Here is a 22,472-nt window from a genome sequence, read left to right as displayed (position 1 = left end):
AGAAAAGGATCCACCAGGTTAAATTCTTAAAGTCCCATTAGAGTCAGTAGGATTTTAATAGACTAACTGTGAAGAACTGCAGAGTAAGGAAGTACAAAGAGATTGTTCAGTCTGAAATGCATAGAAAACCTACAGAATTATTTATAATCCATTTGAATGTAAAAGGAAATGTTCAGCCAAGTGGCACATCGTTAACTGACTAAACTGGTTGAAAGTGCACTTAAAGTAGCTTGTAGGTTAGCTGCTTTACTGTATATTGCTCTGTAGAATTAAAAAAAAGGAGAAACACAGTTCCAGCAAATCTCTAAACTGTATTAATTTGGAACAAAAAGGACTTCCGGGTTTGTCTGCCACCGGTGAAGACGGTCGCTTTTGAAGGACCGCCAGCCCAGCCGCCTGTAGAGCCGCTCCGAGTGAGGGGAGCGGCTTGAAAACTCCTAAATCCTGAGGATTCGAGGAGAAGAGTGAAGCAAGAGGCAGGTCGAGCCCCTGTGAACCCCCAGAAGTTTGCTACTGGGGAGGAAACGGGCGCGGCTCCCTTTCAACTTGCGGAGACTCCGGACGGCGTGGGACGACTCTGCTTGTCAGAGCAAGCCGGCTGCAGCAAACATTTAAATTGATGAAAAATAATTTTACTATAAAACAACCTCAACCCCCAAACCAAGAAACTGCAAGTAACTTTTTGTTTTTGAACTTTTGATTTGGGAAAAGGCTAGAGTGAGCGGAACGGCTTGAAAAAAAATGGCGCCGTTCCAGCGTTAACGAGCTGAAAGGGAGAGTGATCTTGCAAAGCTATTTGAACAAGCTACATTGTAGCACTGCTTGTAGCAAGTGAACAGAGAAGAGTGGAAGAAAAAATTCCTTTTAACATAAACCTGAGCTTGCTTCAGCTTACTTAATTTCTAATTTGGTTAAATCTGGGGGACTTTTTCAAAGGACTTTGCGGAGGTACAAAGGAAAAAAGACTTCCTTTTTTTAGAAAAGTTAATTTACGTGGCAGAATGGCTTCAAAGAAACAGGAAGGAAAGGTTGCAGGGGAGGGATCTCCCACTCATAAACCGGAACAGCAGCCCCCTCCCAGCCAGCAGGGTGAGGGAAAGGACTTTGATGTTCAAAATCTGAAGGACTTTATTACCCAGGCTCTGGATGATAAATTTCAAAAATCACAACAGGAAATGAAGAAAGAAATTAATGAATTCAAAGAGGCAATGAAAGAGAATTATGACAAGGTGTCTGACAAATTGACAAATGTGGTTTCTGATCTGGCAGAAACCATTAGCAAAGTGGATTCCAAACTGGAAGAATTTAAATCAGAAGTTAATGTTAAAATGAAGGATACTGATTCTAAAATTGTTGATGTGGACAATAAAGTGCAGAGAGTTGAAAATGAGATTACAATGTTACAGTTTCGATCCATGGAATTTGCTATTAGGCTTCGAGGAATAAAAGAAAATGATAGGCAAGATTTGAGACAGATTTGTTCAGATGCCTTGGCTGTATTGTTAAAAATTGATCCAGCAGACGTGGTCTATAAAATAGATAAAATTTATAGAGTAAATTCATGGGTGGCTAGACAAAGAAAATTACCCAGAGATGTGGTGATATATTTTACAGACAGAAGAATAAGAAATGATATTTTGCAAAGATCCTTTCTTTCCTCTGTGCAAGTGGAGGGAGCTCAAATTGGAGTTTATAAGGAATTACCACCTAAGATGTTAAAAGATCGAAAAGAATATAGGTTTCTAGTGAATGAATTGCAAAAGCAAGAAATACCATTCCGGTGGGATGCCCCAACTGGTATAATTTTGAAGTATAATGGAGAAGGACACCGATTGAATACTTTTCAGAAGGCGGAATATTTTTACTATAATATTCTTAAAGAAAGATCATCATCCCCACGTACATCTACAATGCTGGAGATAAAAAGTGATAAGGAAAAGCAATCTCAGCATGAGAGGGAACAACAGTCCAAGCAGATGGAATTAGTGGAAATGCAGGGAGCTGTAGGAGGAGGAGGCCTTATGGAGGAATCCCTGCTAGAATCTTCACCAATTTTGTCAACAAGAGATGCTGCTTTGGATCCAGCTCGGATACCTGAAGTTAAGGACCAACGTATAACTCGCGCAGTCTCCAAACAAATAAAAGAAAAACAACAACAAGTAAGTCAACATAAAGGGGGAGCCAAAAGCACAACACAAAGTGAAGCTATGGGGGGAGCAAAGCCGAAGACCTCAGAAGAAGCGAGGCAAGGCAGCTCATCGCTTCAGAAAGGTCAAGATGACAATTAGGCTTTTATCTTGGAATGTTAACGGATTAAACTCACCACAAAAAAGGAACAAGTTATTTACATATCTGAGACAATTTAATAATGACATAATTTGTCTACAAGAAACTCATATTCGAACTCAAGATCACAAATATCTGATAAACTCCAAATTAGGAACACACTTTATAGCTTCAAACTCGGAAAAAAAGAATGGTGTGGTTATTTATGTAAATAAAAGATTGTCTGCTAAAATTATAGAAGCAGATGAAGGTGGTAGGTTTATTGCAATTGAATTGTATACAGCAAATGGCCAAATTCTTCTGATTGGAATTTATGCTCCGAACCAACAACAGGATCATTTTTATAAGACTTTACATAATAAAATATTGCAATGGGATTATAGATCTATTTTAATAATGGGAGATTGGAATGGAGTAATTGATTCTAAACTAGATAAAAAGAGTTTGGCGAAAGTAAGGATTAGACTACCACAGACTTTTTTTGATATGAAAGAAGATTTGGAATTAAAAGATATCTGGAGAATTTACAACCCAAAAGAATTGGACTATACTTTTTTCTCTGACAGACATAGATCTTTTTCCAGGATTGACTTTATCTTGTTATCAGATGATTTACTTGTTAAAACAAAAAGAACAAAGATATTTCCAAGAACTTTAACTGATCATAGTTCTGTATGGATAGAAATTGAGATGGGAAAAACTGAGAGAAGGTCATGGAGATTAAATGAAAATTTGTTTAGATATGAAAAAAATATAACAGAACTTAAAAAACAGATGAAAGAATTTTTTGAGATGAACTTGAATAAGGGTACCCCAATTGAAATTGTATGGGATGCGAGTAAAGCGTATATGAGAGGGGTACTCATTTATATGAACTCTAAACATAAACAGAATCGACAAAAGAAAAGACTTGAATTGGAAGTAGAAATAAAGAATAAGGAACAGCTACTCATTAAAAACCCAACAGATGAAAGAATATCTGGTGCTATAAAACTTTTGAAAGATCAATTTCAAATGCTCTTGGCGGAGCAAGCTGCAACAAATTTACAATATGCGAAGCATAATACGTTTTGTAATGCTAATAAACCGGGAAGATGGTTGGCCTACACCTTAAGGAAGAAGCAGAGTATACGGACTATTGAGAGTATTGATATTGGAGGGAAAGAAATCTCTCAACAAAAATTGATTAAAGAAGTCTTTGTAGAATACTATACTAAATTATATGCCAAAGATGATATACAGAATGGACTTATAGAAAAATATCTAGAAGAGAAAAGAGTCTCAAAAATTACTAGTCAACAAAAAGAAAGAATGAACTACCCTATAACAGTTGAGGAAATAATTGCAGCAATTAAACAATTGAAAACAGCTAAAGCTCCTGGAACAGATGGATTGACTGCAGTGTATTATAAAACTTTACAAGCAGAAATGGTGGAACAACTTAGAGACTTATTTTGCAATATACAACAAGGGGGTAAAATACCCCCATCATGGAAATCAGCATATATTACTTTGATACCAAAAGAACATGTAGGTCCTAAAAAACTGGAAAATTATAGACCAATATCTCTTTTAAATAATGACTATAAAATTTATGCAAAAGTATTAGCCAACAGATTGATGCCAGTAATTCAAGAGGTGATTCATGATGATCAAGCGGGATTTATCGAGGGCAGATATATGAAGGATAATGTAAGGCAAGTAATAAATTTACTGGAATATCTTGAGAAGAATAAACAGATCCCTGCAGTGCTGGTCTTTTTGGATGCAGAGAAGGCCTTTGATAGAGTGGATTGGAATTTTCTAGTAAAGACTTTGAAAAAGATGGACTTTGGGGACCAATTTATACAGGCGATTTCGGCAATATATCAAGAGCAAAAGGCACAGATTATTATTAATGGAAGTTTGACAACAGAGTTTAAAATTGAAAAAGGAACAAGACAGGGATGCCCGTTGTCCCCACTTTTATTTATTTTAACACTAGAAGTCTTGTTAAATACAATACGGGACTCTAATATCTTGAAAGGTATAAAGATTAGGCAAGAGGATTACAGAATAAAGGCATTTGCAGATGATCTGGTTGTTACCCTATCACAACCAATGGAATCAATAATCTTGATGAAGGACATTATACAAGACTATGGTAAAGTTTCAGGTTTCAGATTGAATTCAAAAAAGACTAAAATGATAGTTAAAAACATGACACAAGATCGCAAACATGAGCTTGAAAGGAGGGCAGGTTTTGAGATTGTACCTAAGGTAAAATATCTAGGAGTTCAGGTTGCAGAATCAAACATGAAATTGTTTCAAAATAATTATGAGGTGTTGTGGCGAGAGGTGCAGAAAGATATGGAGACTTGGAAAAAACTGCAGCTGTCTCTACTTGGAAGAATAGCAGCAGTTAAGATGAATATTTTGCCAAGATTTCTTTTTTTTGTTTCAAATGATTCCGGTGCTTAAAAGTGATAAACAATTGAAAGTTTGGCAATCTGGAGTGAATAAGTTTGTCTGGAACGAGAAGAAGCCGAGAGTGAAATTGAAAATTATGCAAGATGTTCCAGAAAGAGGAGGTCTTAAACTTCCAAACCTACAGCTATATTATGAAGCAGCAGCTTTAACTTTAACAAGTGATTGGTTTGGAAGTAAAAAGGCTGGAATATTGAATGCAGAAAGTTTTGATCTTGAATTTGGATGGCACGCTTACTTATTTTATGATGACAAAGTTGATAAAATATTTAAAAGTCATATACTTAGAGACTCTTTGATGAGAGTTTGGAAGAAGCACCGACTCAAATGGGATTATAAAATACCGCTATGGTTGGATCTTGGTCATACTTTGTGGAATACAAATATAATGTCACTCGGGGGGTTTTTATACAAAGAGGTTCTTTTTACAGATGCGGGCAGATGGCAGCTGAAGACATTGCAGACACTGTTGGACGAAGGGATTAATTTAACCTGGTTACAATATAATCAATTACAATTGAGATGGAAAGAGGACCAAAAAACTGGTATTATGTTGCATGAGGAAGAATTGGTTAGACATATAAGAGAGAAAGGTCCAATGCATATTAAAAGGCTTTATAATGTTTTGCTAGAAAGGGATTCAGAAACTGAATTAGTTAAAGATTGTATGATTAAGTGGGCACAAAATTTTGAAGAACCAGTGATGTTGGAAACATGGGAAAAAATTTGGGTCCAGAATGTTAAATTTACACAGTCACAGAATTTGAGGGAAAATTTTTACAAAATGTTTTATAGATGGCATCTAGACCCTAAGAAACTGTCGTGTATGTATCCTAATGTTCAGCCAAAATGTTGGAGGTGTGATTGTACAGATGCTACATATTTTCATATTTGGTGGACTTGTAAGAAAGTTAAGGCTTTTTGGATAAAAATTTGGTGGGTTATGCAGAATGTTTTGAAGAAAAAAATTCAATTTTCTCCACAATTGTTTTTATTGGGTATAGCTAAGGGTTTTACAGTGGATGAAACAAAGTTGATTTTGTATATGATTACAGCAGCGAGATTGTTGATAGGTAAATATTGGAAAAATGCAGCTTTGCCCACCGTTCAAGAATGGACTTTGAAGATGGCCAGTTTCGCTGAGATGGCGAAGATTTCAGCATATTTAAAAGACCGCTCACAAGAGACTTATGAATGTGAATGGAAAAAATGGATAGATTATGTGCAGAACAAATATCAAACTAGGAAGTATCAAATAGCTTTTTATTGATAGTATTATATTACATTAAGATAGAAATATTTGAACTATGTGAAGATGAAAAATGATATGGGGGTTGGGGGGGTTTAAAGTTTAAGGTTTTTTTTTTTATATAAAGGGGATAATGATGGGGTACACTCTATGGAAGTCCGGGGGGGAGGGGAGGGTTAGGGGGGGTTAGGGAGGATGGGTTGGGGAGCTTGGGGTGGGTTAGGGGGGTGAAAACGGGGTGAAAATGTAATTGTAAAACTTTTACAATAAAAAAAAAAAAATTTGGAACAAAAAAAAAAAAACATCACATGTATGGATTCCCATGCAATCTTTTCACTTTCCAGACTTTTTAAATTTTATGATGTATTTGAGCAAATTTGTTTTTCTGTGCTTTATATGTTGAAACCACCAGTTTACCCAAATTTTCCTTATTTTCTTTCAGAAAAAAAAATCTGAAAATCCATGAATCCACCTTAATAGGGCCAAATCTGGTGGGATCAGAGCCAGACATCTCAGGTTCTAGCTCTCCTTCACCCCTAGCTATTTATTTCATGACCTTGGGTGAATCATTATCCCAAGCTCAACCCTACTCATAGGATTCCCTACTATGAGGGGAAAATAAGAATACAATTAGAATACAATTACAAATAAGAAGAGGAAGGAATATTGTGTGGTGTTGATGCCTTGAGTTATTTGAAGGAAGGAAGGAAGGAAGGAAGGAAGGAAGGAAGGAAGGAGGGAGGGAGGGAGGGAAGGAAGGAAGGAAGGAAGGAAGGAAGGAAGGAAGGAAGGAAGGAAGGAAGGAAGGAAGGAAGGAAGGAAGGAAGAAAGGAATCTTGACTCTGTAATTCCCAGAATTCAACAATGTTGCTGGGAAATCTACAGAGTATAATCACAACAGAACTAGAATCAAAACTGAGGTTGTGCTAAACTCTACAAGAAATTTGCAGTGCTTTATTATTTATTTATTATTCACAATAATAGTCCTTATTATACTCGAACTGCAGCAATAGCAATTGCACTTAGACTTATATACCGCTCCATAGTGCTTTACGGCACTCCCTGACTGGTTTACGAAGTCAGCATATTGCCCCCCAAAATCTGGGTCCTCATTTTACTGACCCTGGAAGGACAGAAGGCTGAGTCAGCCTTGAGCCTATAGCACAAATTAGAAAGTTTTGAAAACCATATTTAACCAGGCTACTTTTCCCAGCTAATTTATCTTCTTCTTTTTTTTTATACAATCAAAATCACTCTAAAGCAGTTTGTATGAATAATCTCAAATATCTAGTTGAAAATATCAATGTGAGATTATTGATATAAAAGCATATATCAAAGGAATTAGTCCCTATAATAGACCTGTTATATTAGTACTAACATACTATTAATGTATGAATGTAATATATTCATGAACACCAGGAATTAGATAATTCCTAAACCTAATATACTACACTGTATGCAGGTATCTTTAGTATCTAAATTCCCTACAGAAGGTTGAACTCCCTAAATAAGATCTGGCTATGTATGCCCGATAAGTCCCAGTAGAGGATGAAATTTATCATACTTCCTGTGCTCAAAATACGTTTCTTCTCTTTTGCCAATTTTGATTACTTCATTCATCCCACTGATAACTGATTCCGAGACATAGAATCAAGTTCCTCCAAGCATGTAAACAACGGTGGGAACAAGCTAGCAGGCAAGGGAGACAAATCCAGACATAGCAGTGGAGAAATCCAAATTTTTTTACTACCAGTTCTGTGGGCGTGGCTTGTTGGGTGTGGCAGGGGAAGGATATTGCAAAATCTCCATTTTCATCCCACTCCAGGGGAAGGATACTGCAAAATCTCCATTCCCAGCCCACCCCAGGGGAAGGATATTGCAAAATCTTCATTCCCACCCCACTCTGGGGCCAGCCAGAGGTGGTATTTGCCAGTTCTCCAAACTACTCAAAATTTCTGCTACAGGTTCTTCAGAACCTGTCAGAACCTGCTGGATTTCACCCCTGAGACATAGCCATATAAAGCAAAAGGGAATAATCTTGTCCTCTCCTTCTCTTGAGGAAAAACAATGCTTGTCTTAAAAATTCAGACTTCGAAGAGGGAAGGAAGAAAACTCAGGGCAAAAAAACAGGAAAAATGTGATGGAGGAGAAGCTGAAAGAAGTGGAGTTTACCAGCTCTTCCTGACAAGCAAATAAACAAGCCAAAATCTTTGACAAGCCAATAAGTAGTCTATGTTTGGAACAATCTATCCACCGAAATGTTTTTAAATGTTAAAAATTAACTAGTGGAATTTCCAAACTGAATGCCAAACCATTAGGGGTGGGGCGGGGTTGGGTGGCTTTCGGCAAAGAGGTTGTCATTTTATTTCTTCTTCCCTCTAGTCTGATAACCACAAGTAATCCTATTCTTCATGAATAATGAAGTACCGCAGCATGCTTTATTTGAAACAAAATGAGAAAAGGAAGACATAGGAAATATTATTTGGGTTAAAAAAATAATTCAGTTCTGTTCTCACTACAAAATTACGGTAACCAGTAACCTGGGGGGTGAGGGGCACAAGATACAGTAGAGGAAATAAGAATAAATAAGCAAATACAGACACAAGATGATGATTGTTAGCCTGGAAATCAGTTCTTATCCTTTCCCTTTTGTTTCTTGACCTTCATGAGTCCCACCACCCTGTGAAAATGATGAGGTTTTATTTCTTTTCTTGCAAAAAAAAAATAATGTTCCTTTTTATTCTTTGGAACTATATGTAAATTTTAAAACACATTTTTCAATCACCGCACAGAAACATGAACTCCTAATCTAGACAGAACCAGTCTCCATGCAATAAAACTAACCCTTTTCCTGCTGAAATCCACTACCGCCCGCACCACTACTTAAAATTTATTATTTTAATAATAAATTAAATTTTTAAAAAAACCAAGGAAAAAGAAATCAATTATTTTAAGGAGGAAACCTGAAGGAAAAGAGTTATCTTGTCTGATTCTCTCACTACACCATAGTCCTGATCAGGATAGGCAAGTCACAGAACACAAGCATATTTTTCTTCCTTTAGTTTTGAATGGCCATAATAATAAAACAAAAGTTGAGTTGACTCCTTCTCCCCAGATCAAACTCAAATCATAACATGTGTGTGTGTGTGTGTGTGTGTGTGTATAAAGACATTTTGCAGTTGTGTTATGCAGACATAACTGTTTAAGGATGGATATAGGAAAAGACATTTAGTAACAATAGAGTATAATTAGGGAAAAAAAGTGCTATGCCATGAATTAAAATAACTGCTTTTATTATTCTATTACACTAATGCTATGCCAATCAGTGGCCAACTTTTGGCTCCAGTTCAAAGTGTCAGATTTGAACTTTTAACGGATTTTATGGCACTGGATCTGAAAACCTGGGTGTCTTGTTGTAACTTGGAGAGGGCCAGTGGTGGGTTGCCCCCGGTTCGTACTGGTTTATAGAACTGGTAGTAAAAGTGGCAGGAGGCTCCGCCCACCGACCCCGACGTCATCAGAAGGCTTCTGCGCATGCGCAGAAGCACATGTGGCCCTGTTGTGAACCGGTAGTAAAGGTAAGTAGAACCCACCCCTGGAGAGGGCCTCCTGAAGGAAAGTCCACCTTTTCAACTGAGGCAGTGCTACTTGTGAAAGATGAAGAGCCTTAATGTCTCCAAAGCTGTGGAGAGTCTTGAAGAGAAGATTCCCAAGAGCAATTTTAATGTCCCTTTAGAGTTAGGATATGTTCCTCATATGTACTTTTTATCTTTTCATACTTCCACAAGTTATTATTAACGACAGACAATGATGTGTTTACCATGCCACCTATTTGCATACATATTTTAACTGATGGTACTCGTAATTCACATTGACAGCTCCAGTGAATTCTAAACTCCTGATGCCCCACCTCCAAAGCTTACTGCTAAAGGTCCTCCTGCCTGCCATCAGTGGGAAAGGAACTATCAGAGATAGCTTTTCATTTCCTAATTGACTGGCAAGCCAAGATCTTTTTAAAGGCTTGTGCTTTCTTTAAAATTATTGGTTGCATTATCTCCGCAAGTGGCTCTGGAAGTATAATTTATTTCAATAGAATTAAAGGACAAGTTCCAAATCATCTGGTGCTTCTATTCTAACCATCTCCTCCTCCTCCTAATCTATTTCTTTGACATGCTAGTGATGCCCCAAATTTGCACAGAAGGATGGCTTAATGCAGTGAATCCAATTAAAGCTGCTCATTCCAGAGAACGGAAGAAAACCAATCAGCTCATGTCATCAAAACAATTTGCAGAGCAATTATTTTCTAATACTGTGTCATAGCATGTAAGGTGCTTCTTTTCTGTTGCTTTGGTTTTGGATGGCTCAAATTTGTGGGGTGATGCAAAATGATGAGATTTATGTGGGGTTAATTAAAGATGCCTCATTTGGATGACAAGCAGATTCTATAAAATATCATTGTTTGCCCCACCATGTTTGTTTTAAATAAAACTGCACAGGTAAAATTGGGTGTTTTACTTATTAGTATACTTGATGTTCCTTTACCAAATGACTTCTTATTTACTCCTTATCACAAGAATTTAACTTACTCAAATCTTTATAAATTGGGGCTGTTCCAACTTGAAGGTGGTTAGTGGATTAGTAAGATCCCATCCTCACTCCATTGTATTCTGGTGTCTAATTTATCTAATCTCTATTGATTCTAGTACTTAATCTTTTCTACTTTTGCTTTTAGGATATTGTCAGCTGCACAGAGTCAGTTGGCAATGAGATGGGTGGCATATAAATTTAATAAAAAATAATAAATAAATAATTTGTATATCCAAAGTTCCTTTCTTGCAGAAGTTTGAAGCTAAAATATACACCCATCTATTAACTGACTAGAATACCGATACCTTCCATACACTATTTTGAATGTATGGGAACAGAGATTTTTTTTCAAAAAACTGATCCAAGTTTTGGAAATTGTTTGCTGCACCTCATTGAAACATAGATTGTAGTTTCCTGGGTTGGTCTATAAGAATTTGTAGAAAAATCAAAATTTATTAATATGACCAAAATTTATTAATATCTTGAAGGATCAGCAACAGAATCTGTAAACAGCGCATTGCTGATCTTAACTTTTTGACCATCATTTTTGACAGTAAGATGTGCAAAAATATCTTGGATGTTGGAGTACTACTATTCAGAATTCAAGTTCTTAATAGAAGATAATGTATGTGGCTCAGGTTGAACTGTGGAATCCTTGGTGAACTCTATGCTTGATTGTTTGCTTGCCAATGTTTCATTACCAGACTAGATAACATCTTCAGACCAGTTAGTCTGGTAATAAAATGTTGGCAAGCAAACAACCAACTTCAGAGAACACCAAGAACTCAAAGTTCTTCAATGTTCTTCTCTTTTTGGATTCCCTACTCATTTCTTCTTGTCCTTGCCTTGCCCATCACTGCCCATGTTCATTCATTAGTCCACTCTTTTAAGGAAGAATCTTCCCTTATTATTTTTTTAAAGGAAAGAAAGAAAAAAGATAGGATTTGTCTTACATGATCTATTTTTGATAAAGGCAACTAAATTTAGGAAGCACAGCATAGACTTCAAGATGCTTACAATGGCCTGTTTTATTATCTTCTTCAACATCTTTCTGATGTTAGGTAAATTAATTAGTAGTACTTGGGATCCACCTTTCCCTTCCTTTTCCCTCCTATAAGTAAGAAGGTAGGAATCCAAAATGCCCACCTCAACCTTTTGGAAGAGAAAATTATCACCATCAGTAATCAGGAATTTATTTGACATTTTGCATTTGGTGGAGTTAGTTTGTTAACAGATGTAGTTAAAATCTATCATCATAACAACATCAAAGTGTTTCTAGATGCATATAATACATCCTAAAAGTATAGGAAAATAATAAAACTTATAATGAAAGGAAGCATAGTGTTATGTATTTTCTTTGCATAAAAGCCATCTGTAGTAGGAAAAGTAGGGCTGTGCCAGTCTTTCCAAAACAGTGCTGCATAATGCACACATGCAACACATGTAATGCATATACATGTACATATATATATATACATGCATGTAAAATGGTTGTATATGCATATACAATATGCATATATTGTATATGCATATACAATATGCATATATTGTATATGCATATACAATATGCATATATGTTGAGATCATCAAAAGCAGCTCTGAAGCAGCCACATGAGCCACATGAGACACACTTGCTGTAATGTTCCGAAGAAATACTTTGCTTGCACCGCCTTTGTTATCAAACACAACCTTTGAAGTATTTACACAGCCTTCATGGAAAGGATCTGCAGACACAAGGTGCAATATTGTATTGAGTTATCCATTGCAAAGTTTGCATTTGATATTTGCATTCCATGAAACGTTATGCAGTGTAACAAGCTTAAAAATAACCTCACAATTAGCATGTTCTGCATCTGATCTCTTCTGAACTAATACAAGGATTGCATTTGCAATGCAATAACTAACCACAATCTCAGTATTCCCAAAGAATCAATTCTAGATTCCTGGTTAAATGCCAAATATATTTTTCTCTCTCTCCCTCTCCCTCTCCCTCTCCCTCTCTCTCTCTCTCTCTCTCTCTCTCTCTCTCTCTCTCCGTGTGTGTGTGTGTGTGTGTGCATAAGCATACAGAAAAGGACTATTAAAATATCTTCCCATGTGTTGTAGCAATGTGGAAGACCATTGTTATTTCAAGGACATATTAGTGACATATTTTGATTTCCCCCTTCATGTTAAGGAAAGTCTAGAGCTCATTCTAAGCTAGCCTGCTTGTTTTTCCCCTCTTGCTTTCTAAACAAAGGAGAAGGGATGGATTGGAAGAGGGGAGGAAATCTTCATTTAACTACAAAGCTTTTTCCACTGTGAAAGTCTCAGACATTTGATTCCCATCCCAGAATCATACACCAGACAGTCAAGGTCAGGTCTTCTAATCTCTTGACCATAGCAGGGCCAGAGAAGTCATGGGTGCCAGGTCTTGATAACAATTGTGGGGTGGTTGGGAGCTTCTACAGGGAACCTAGCATTACATGCTGTGGATACTGGTTGCCCTTGGAGCATCTCTGCTGTCATTATTCAGGAGCTTCCGGCAGCCTGTAAGAGATTTGGATATTATCTTGCTTGCTACACTATGTATGCTTTAGATGTTTGCCTAAGCTAATAATAAAGCTTAAAATCTCTTTAGTGACTGGTGCGCTAATTGTCTCTGGATTCAAAAGAATTGCCTGGCACCTGATCGCTGTCCTGACACTTGACAAAACACCATGATGCACTGATACCCAATTGCCACAGTTCAGCATTGCAAACCGAAGAAACAAACATCTTGCCTTCAGATTGGAACATTTGGCCGATGGATTTCTGCATTAACCGTGCTCTTGGTAGAAATAAGAACAGCATGGATGCCAAAGACAGCACGGAAGCTGAAAATATTGGTTATCGCTGCATTTGATTGTGAGACGTGGGAGGGCATCAAGGAAACGAATCTCTCTACTGCTTGCTGACAGCAGAGACAGCTGGAGCTATCTTGCAACAAAGGCCTTCACAATCTACTCTCCATATATGGAACTGCAGAATAGTTTCTATAACTGAAGATACCGACAATTTATTGCTTGCATTTGGATAAAAAAATGTCCTAAATTTGCACTTTCTGAACCAATTAGAGAATGGAAGCACAATTATCTTTTGGCAGTTGCACTTTTCTGAATTCAGCTGTATGTTTTTTTGGAATGAAAAAGGGTGGATATTAGGGAAGGTGCTCACAAAGATACACACGTTCATGAAAAAGCAGATAACAATAAGCAGGACTACCTGTAAAGGCATGAACTATTCAGATATTTGTTCTGAGTCTGAAAGTGTGCACTGCACATACAGATATCTAGCCAGTGAGAATCACATGCTGTGGAAATCTCATGCCCATCTCATGACTCTGGGCTGCTTTTTAAAAAAGTATTCCAATTAAAAATAGTCAAACATTTTAAAGCAATAAAAATAGTAAAATCAATAAAAGCACTAAACTTATCCAAATTAAATATACTGTACATAGGAGTAAGATACTTGGCCAGTTAGCAATATAGACAGAAAATGAAATCCATGGCACATTCAGAGTCCCAGGTTTGGGAACATAGCCCAAGTTTCCAGGCTCTTACAAAAGACTAACAGGGTTGGGGCCATTCTGACTTCTGAAGAGGAGAGGAGAGGAGAGGAGAGGAGAGGAGAGGAGAGGAGAGGAGAGAAGAGAAGAGAAGAGAAGAGAAGAGAAGAGAAGAGAAGAGAAGAGAAGAGAAGAGAAGAGAAGAGAAACTACTGTAGAATAAGCTTGTTTTCTGGTCCCTGCCAGCCCACATTCTTTGACTGACAGGATCTGCAACATGTCCATTCTGCTTGGCCTGGTTGGATGGATAGAGACTCTTGGAAAAAGGTGTTCACTCAGGTACTTTGGTCACATAGCATGTAGGACTTTAAAGGTAACCACCAGCATTTTGAATTGCACCTGGAAACATACAGCCCGCATAATCAGTGCAGCTCACGGAGGAGTGGTGTTATGTGTGCTGTTTATCTGGCACCATTTACTATCCATAAGGCCACATTATACACCAGTTGGAGTTTCCAAATGGTCTCCAGGGGCAGCCCCATATGAAGTGTATTGCAGCAGTCTAACCTTTATTAAAAAAAAAAATTCAGACTGTTTTTTTATAGAACGCACAAAGATGCATTCAATATTAACAGTTAATCACTCTGTAATTTAAAAATTATCAACTCTGGCCATATCTGGAGTAGCAGAATTTTTGATTGCAAATCATGCCCTTGACTGGACTACTGTAATGAGTTTTACATGGCTCTGCCTCTGAAAACCATTCAGAAACTGGAATGGAAGCAGAAAGTGGCAACCAGCTTGTTAGCATGCATGCACTGCTGTTGGCTTATTACACCAATATCGTAGACCCTGCCTTGACTTCCAATTCATTTCACGGCATAATCTGAATCCATAAATATGATGGAATGCCTAATATAAAGGAGGCAGCAAGAAACTAAAGGCAGGAAACAGAGACATTTAAAAAAAGGCTTTTGAGTCCATGGAAGGGAAGGGGAGGAGAAGGAGGAAGTGTGAGAAAAAGCCTCAGAGAAACTTGACTTAATAACTCTAGGTGTAAGTTGTGTGAAATAATTACTTTGGCAGACTTTCAAGGTTGTCTTACATTATCCTACTGGCAATAAAGATCATTTTAGAAATCCAGGTGATACTTGCTTTCCCTGCATACCATCCTTACCAGTGGTGGGTTTCAATTTCATTTGCTACAGGTTTGCTCGTGGGTGCGCATGCGCAGAGACGTCTGGGCGGGTGGGCGGAGCCTCCTGCCACTGCCGCTACCGGTTTGCCCGATCTGGGGTGAACCAATAGCAACCCACAACTGATCCCTACAGACCTGGACAATATGGGTAGCATTTAGCAACTACAATTAGGACTCACAACTTGGTCATTAAGTGAAGCAGCTGCTAAGTGAAACCACAACTGCGCTTAACTGTGTTTAGGATCTTGCTTCAATTTACCTTTGCTTTACTGATCAGCACAAGTTGTAAATGCAAGTATTGGTCACAAAGTTAGTTTTTCATCACCGTTATAACTTGCAAACCATGTTCTATCCTTACATACAGGACCACCCTCTCCAAGAAAAAGCGATTTTTCATTTTCGTGGTTCCTGAGGATGGTGTTCCACTTTTTTCATATACAAAATGTAATGACGCTAATATTAAATGAATAAATATTGGTTTCTATTTTAAAGATGTGGGAAAGAAATAGAACTCAGACAAAGTTTCAGATATTCATTTGAAAAAAGTTATCAATTTCAAAAGCTCCAATTTAAAATTTTAGTGAAGTCCTTTCCTTGCCAATAGTTATTTAAATCAAGTAGAAATAGTCAAAGTACTCGTATATTTTAGAGGAACTAATCCAGTGGTGGAATTCAATTTTTTTACTACCAGTTCTGTGGGTGTGGCTGGAGAAGTATACTGCAAAATCCCCATTCCCTCCCCACTCCTGGAGGAAGGATATTGCAAAATCTCCATTCCCACCCCACTCTGGGACCAGCCAGAGGTGGTATTTGCTGGTTCTCCGAACTACTCAAAATTTCCACTGCCGGTTCTCCAGAACCTGTCAGAACCTGCTGAGTTTCACCCCTGAACTAATCTCTCTATATGATTACACCTGAATAGTTCCCTTGTGAGTTACATACAACTCATACTTCTCCTCAAAAGCAGATCATATTAAAAACTATATAGCATTACCATGAATGTGTCAAATGATTATCTACAGTATAACATTTCCACAAAATAAAAATGTATTGGCTGAAAGGGTGACACAAATCAGGTCATGCTTTATTATTCAGGTATAAAGCTATTAAGATTTTCGCACCCTATTTATATTTTATTTATAGAGCAAATAACTAAAGAGATATCCTTTCCTTTGAGCAGTCCTGTGACTTCTCCATTGAGAGCTTCTTATAAACCAGATTTACCAGTTTTAATATTTAAAAATCAGTTTACTGAAGGTGTAATCTGGCCTTTTGCGGATAAAGCTGTCTTGTATATACTCTTCTCTTTCTTGAAGCCCACATATCATCAGCAAAATCATCAGGAACTACAGCTCCTGAAACCAACCTGATAACAGGAATCCCTAAGTACTAATTTATTTAAAGTTACTGCATTGACAACCTGTCTTTCTTCTGGAGGGCAAATGATCCAAGTAGGTTCTCCATTCATTCTAACCACACAACATTAAGTTGTGAAACTGGTTGGACTCATGTTTTAAGCAATTATGAACAACCATCCATCCTTTTGGGAGTCTCTCCAGGGACCAATTTGTGAAGCCCCCAAAACCTGGAGTCACTATTAGAGAGGGCAATTTTGGTATATTTCTCTAATTCCAGCCCTGATGCCTTCAATTGCTTTTCCTGATTACTGTGATTTATTTGAGGTTTATATCTTGTAGCAGGAGCATGAATCAGGTACAGGAAGACCAGATGATGAATGGATGGAAACATTTATGGCTGCCTCTACTTCTGAAGCATCAGATAATTTAAAGAGCTGGGCAGATTTCTGCCTTGCTACTTCACAGTCTTGTTTGAAAAGAAGACACAATACTAATAGAGCCATACAAATTACCCAAATGAATGGGACTCTAATTATATGAAGATAGTTAGACTGCACATGATAATGGATGTTGGACAAAAATGATGATGGATGAACAGTATATATCAGTGATGGCTAACCTTTTCCGGACCGAGTGCCCAAAGCCCCAAAATGCAATGCGTCCTGCCCCCCGTGCATGCATGCATGCCCCATGTGCATCCCATCCCCTGCGCGGCCTCATGCATGAGCCCTACCACGCATGAATGCACGCACCACACCCATGCATGCGCCCTGTCCCCACGCATGCATGGCAGAGACCCGAAGATTAGCTGGCCAGTTTTAGGTGCGCGCGCATGCGTAGCAGAGCTGAGCTGGGGCGACGGCTTATGTGCCCAGAGAGAGGGCCCTGCATGCCACCTCTGGCACGCATGCCATAGGTTCACCATCATGGGTATATATACAAGCCTTTCTTATTTCATCCCTGTCATGTAGGGATACCTTTGCAGATATTCATATCAAAGTTCTGAAGGCCTGGAAAGCTGATAGGTTAGAAGGTCTCTGGGTATTCAAACCTAGAGTCTATTCCTGGTTTAGGGTAATGGGCTTGGTAGTTTCCACTGCTACCACTTATTCTCAGTTGGATGTCCATTTCCTAAACCCGGTATGTGTGAAAGACAGCATTTTCACAACCTTTAGCCTTTATGGTAATAACAAGATAATTCTACAAAAAACCAATAATCTCAGTAATGCAAACTCCTGGCCTAGAAATACTGACAGTATGATTTAGCTCTTTCTTCCATCCTCAGCAGAGATAAATAAAATACAATTCTATTTAAAAAGAATAACAAAATAATATAATTTTAACATCAAATGCTAAAAACGCAAGCATTCAATGCTGAAAATAAATAAATAAATAAACTACACAGCTATTGGCAACTTGAGTAAAATGATCTCAAAGAAAATCCAATGCTCCCAACAGATTAGACGATGGTGCTGATTTAATCTGTAACATCAGGAGATAGTTTCCCATTAATATTATTGATTACAAGAAGATCCTGCAGAGAAAAATATAGCTTCTGGAACCCAGTCTGAAATACCAATAAAAATAGTTCCCTGCCTGCAGAGAGAAATATGGAAAAAATCTGACTTATCATCACACACATATCAAACTAAGCACGATATTCTTTGTTGGCTCGTTTACTTATTTCTACTCAAATAGAAGACTTCTTCAAAGCAGATGGAACTATCCTCTCTGCTTCAGAGTTCCTAGACTTTCTTGAGAGGTTCCAAGCTTTCTTCAGAGATTGTTGGGGAAAATGGAAGCCATCTCCCACTCCCTGGTTCCTCATCTAACCTCTTTTCCAGGTTTTTCAGAGTTCTGCTCTTGGTTTTTCCATTAGGGTTTTTATATCTCTGGCAGAGGGATGGGCTCTCCCCTCATAAGAAATGTACTGGGAATGCCTCTTCTACAGCCTGCATGAAGGGCTGCCAACTGATAAGGGAATGCACAGACCGGTGGTGGGTTGCTACCGGTTCGCCCCGGTTTGAGCAAACCAGTAGTAGCGGCGGCGAGAGGCTCTCCCCACCCAACCGGATGTCATCAAATACGCTCTGCGCATGTGCAGAAGTGGTGTGCGTGCGAGCAAACCGGTAGCAAAAGTAAGTGAAACCCACCACTGGCACAGACCTACTGAGGATCCCTGATTTTTAAACCTTACAAGCTCAGGTTGAACATCCATTGTTGAATTCTCCAGGGTAAGAATGTACTTAAAAATACTGGATCAACTAAACAGCAATAACTGTTTAATTCTAACGTATTAAACAGATTTGAGCACAAATTTCAAAACATATTTGGATGCTTTGTAGGTAATCTACACTGAATTAGGGGTGAGCTACACTACAAAATTCTAAAATACATACTCATTGCACATATACAAATAGATGGACATGTCGTATGAACTCTGACACATGGAAAAACTTACCAGCCGGTGCTGTTCCTGTCTTTGGTGCGGGAAGGAGACTCCTGCGGGAAATTGGTGTGCTATTTGACGCCTGCAGTGAAGTTCTATTGACCCCCTTAAGTGCTTCTTTAGATGGTTCAGCTGCCTTGAGAATGATTTGCTCTTCATTTCCAAGGCTTGAACCTGCAGGAAACCAAAATCATCCCAATTAGAACTGCATTAAAAATAGATGTGGCTTGTGCAGAGAAATGATAACATTATTAAGGTCATAGGCAAATCAAAAAGCCTTCTGTTATTTTAAATGATGCTTGTCCTCTGCATACACGGTGAGAGGATTGAGTCAGTTGGGCTCTGTAAATTTTAAATTCTGTTTTTTAAAAAAGGTACCATTTTAAAAGGAAAAATGCTGCTTGCATAAAAGGAAGAAAATAGAAACTGGCGGCAACTACGTACAGGTCAGCCTTTCCTAACCTGTTTCACTCTATCATCATCACAGAGCATTGCAAGAATGAAAACTCAGAACATCCAGATGAGAGTAAATTGGGAAGTCTTATTATTTCTTAAAAATTTTATACCACCGGACTCCCAGGAACTCTATGCAGTTCACCAAAAACAGAGAACAATAAAATACACAAAGAATCCATGACTTAAAACCATAACTGAGCTCAGAATTACAATCATAAGTTGGAAGCCAAGTTACGAATGAATGAAGTTATGACCGTTTTTAAGTGGGTACCATGGTTGTTTAAGGGAGTGTCACTTTCATTAAGCAAATCCATTCTCCCCAAGGAGTGTTTTCTTTTTTTTTCAAAAACCAGAACGCCAGCAAAAAAACATAGCAAATTGCGGTTACAGGATGCTGCAAACTGCCATAAAAGTGAGTTGATTGCCAAGTGCCCCAAAGGTAGCCATGCGACTGTATGTGTGTGTATGTCAGGGGTGGGTTCTAATTTTTTTTACTACCGGTTCTGTGGGTGTGGCTTATTTTGTGGGCATGGCTTGATGGTCATGTGACAATTCTGTAGGATTTAGCAGAGGTACTGGTCTACCAGGCTTTTAACTGCTTGCAGAGCTGTACCGATCTACCCATTTATTTTTTGGAGGCACTGATCTTACTCATGTATTTTTGCAGGCACTGATCTACTCATGTATTTTTGCAGGCACTGGTCTACCCATTTATTTTTGCAGGTATTGATCTACTCATGTATTTTTGCAGGCACTGATCTACTCATGTATTTTTGCAGGCACTGATCTACTCATGTATTTTTGCAGGCACTGGTCTACTCATTTGTTTTCTTTTAACACTGATCAGCTGTAGGGCAGCCCTTTGAAGTCCCGTGGCAAGAGTTTAAACAGTTTTTTTCCCTCTAGCCATCAGCTGGGACTCAGGAGGCAGCAATAGATTGGGGGTGGGGCCAAATAAAAGGTAAGAATAATGCGGGGGTGGGGTGGGGGCGCGGGGGGTGGGGGGGAAGAACCAGTTCGGGGATGTCATATTGTCACTGCTACCAGCTCGGCAGAACCGGGCCGAACCGGGAGGAACCCACCACAGGTGTATGTGTGCGCGTGTGTAGTCATCCTAACTCTGAAACAGGCTGTAAGTGTGCTGCAGCTGCCAAAAAAGCCAAAATGGTCCTAGGCTGCATTAACAGAGGAATAAAATCAAAATCATGTGAAGTGCTAATACCACTTTACAATGCCTTGGTACAGTGCTTCCCCCAAAATAAGACATCTCCTGATAATAAACCCAACCGGGCTTTTGAGCGCATGCTCTTAAAATACCCCCCCTGAAAATAAGCCCTCCCCAAAAATAAGCCCTCCCCAAAAATATTTAACCATATGTGCAGCCAGTCTCCACCATTTCCTCTGATTAGGGTTAGGGAGACAGAGCTGGAAATCAGGTAAGACAGCAAGAGGAGTCCCGTCTTGCTCCACGCGCCCCAAAATAATAAGACCTCCCTGAAAATAAGGCCAAACGCTTATTTTGGGGTTTAAAAAATATAAGACAGGGTCTTATTTTTGGGGAAACACGGTAAGAACACACTTGGAATACTGCATCCAGTTTTGGTCACCACAATCTAAAAAAGAAGTTGAGACTTTAGAAAGAGTACAGAGAAGAGCAACAACAACAAAACAAACTCCATATAAAGAACAGTTGATAGAATTGAGTATGTCTAGTTTAATGAGAAAAAGGACTCGGGGTGACATGAGAGCAGTGTTCCAATGTCTAAGGAGTTGCCATAAAAAAAAGGGAGTTAACCTATTCTCCAAAGCCCCTGAAGCAGGGGTGAAATGTAAAATTTGTTACTACTAGTTCTGTGGGCGTGGCTTGGTGTGGGGGGGTTAATGTGACTGGGTGGGCATGGCCAACTTTTTTTTTTAAACTTTTCAAAGCATTTTTTCTAATGCTTTGAAGAGCCTCTGCCGATCAGGCAACTCAGCTGGGATCGTCAGAGACTTTTCAAAGCATTTTTTTTTACCACCTCTTTGGCCAAGAGGTTGCAGAAAAAAATGCTTTGAAAAACCTCTGACGATCCCAGCTGAGCCGCGCGATCATCAGAGGCTTTTTTTTTTTAACTTTTAAAAGTGTTTTTTCGTTGGAAGAGGTTGTAGAAAAAATGCTTTTAAAAATAAAAAAAAAAACTTCTGATGATCATGCGGCTCAACTGGGCATGGTATGGGGCAGGGGTGCAGGGATTTTCGCTACCTGTTCTCTGAACCACCCACCGCCATCGCTACTGGATCAGGCGATCCGGTCCGAACCAGGAACATTTCATCCCTGCCCTGAAGGCAGGACAAGAAGCAATGGATGGAAACTAATCAAGGAGAGAAGAAACCTAGAACTAAGGAGAAATTAAAACAAACCTATATTACCCAGAAAGGGACTTTAATCACAGAGGGAAGGTGACAACTTAGTGGTCTCCAAAGGTTTGGAGTACTAGTCCTCCTATGATCGTGGTCATGCTGCCTGGGGGTAATGGGAGCTGCACTAGGGAGGGTACAAGCTTGCTTGCCTGCAGTATTTCACAAAGTTTACAGCTTCCTTTAAAAGGAAACCACGTGAATCTTAATTGAAAATAGAGCATCTAAAACCTATGTGCATTCCTGAAAACACATTTGACCTTTAACCAATCACATTAAAAATTGAAAACAAAAGGAATCCAACTATGTTCAAAAGAGAAGCAAAATCACAAGCTAATGAGTAGTCAGGAACAGGAGTAAATCTTTTTAATGTTTAACAATAATAGTTTATTGCAAGATAATAATCATGCACCATGAATTAACAGCCAATAATTAAACCTGGCCCTCTTAAGTTACAATGGAGATTTTATAACTGTCTTGTTATTTACCTACCTCCACTT

At 38.5% G+C, this 22,472-nt stretch overlaps 1 protein-coding gene across 2 annotated transcripts in view; it reads right to left on the bottom strand.

Annotated features, from left to right (window-relative positions):
* The window catches only part of MTUS2 (microtubule associated scaffold protein 2), a 329,331-nt gene that overhangs the window by 81,629 nt on the left and 225,230 nt on the right, over positions 1-22,472 (bottom strand). For both annotated transcript variants that reach the window (XM_087894733.1, XM_034410840.3), the window contains one exon: positions 19,132-19,293. In XM_087894733.1, coding sequence (XP_087750859.1) covers positions 19,132-19,293 — 162 coding nt within the window. The remainder of the gene's footprint in view (positions 1-19,131; positions 19,294-22,472) is intronic.

This window comes from Pantherophis guttatus, chromosome 5 (genome assembly GCF_059756535.1).
Source record: "Pantherophis guttatus breed Tessera chromosome 5, ASM5975653v1, whole genome shotgun sequence".
NCBI lineage: Eukaryota > Metazoa > Chordata > Lepidosauria > Squamata > Colubridae > Pantherophis > Pantherophis guttatus.
Note: the sequence above shows the minus strand (reverse complement) of the source record. Positions and strands in the feature narration are given on the sequence as shown.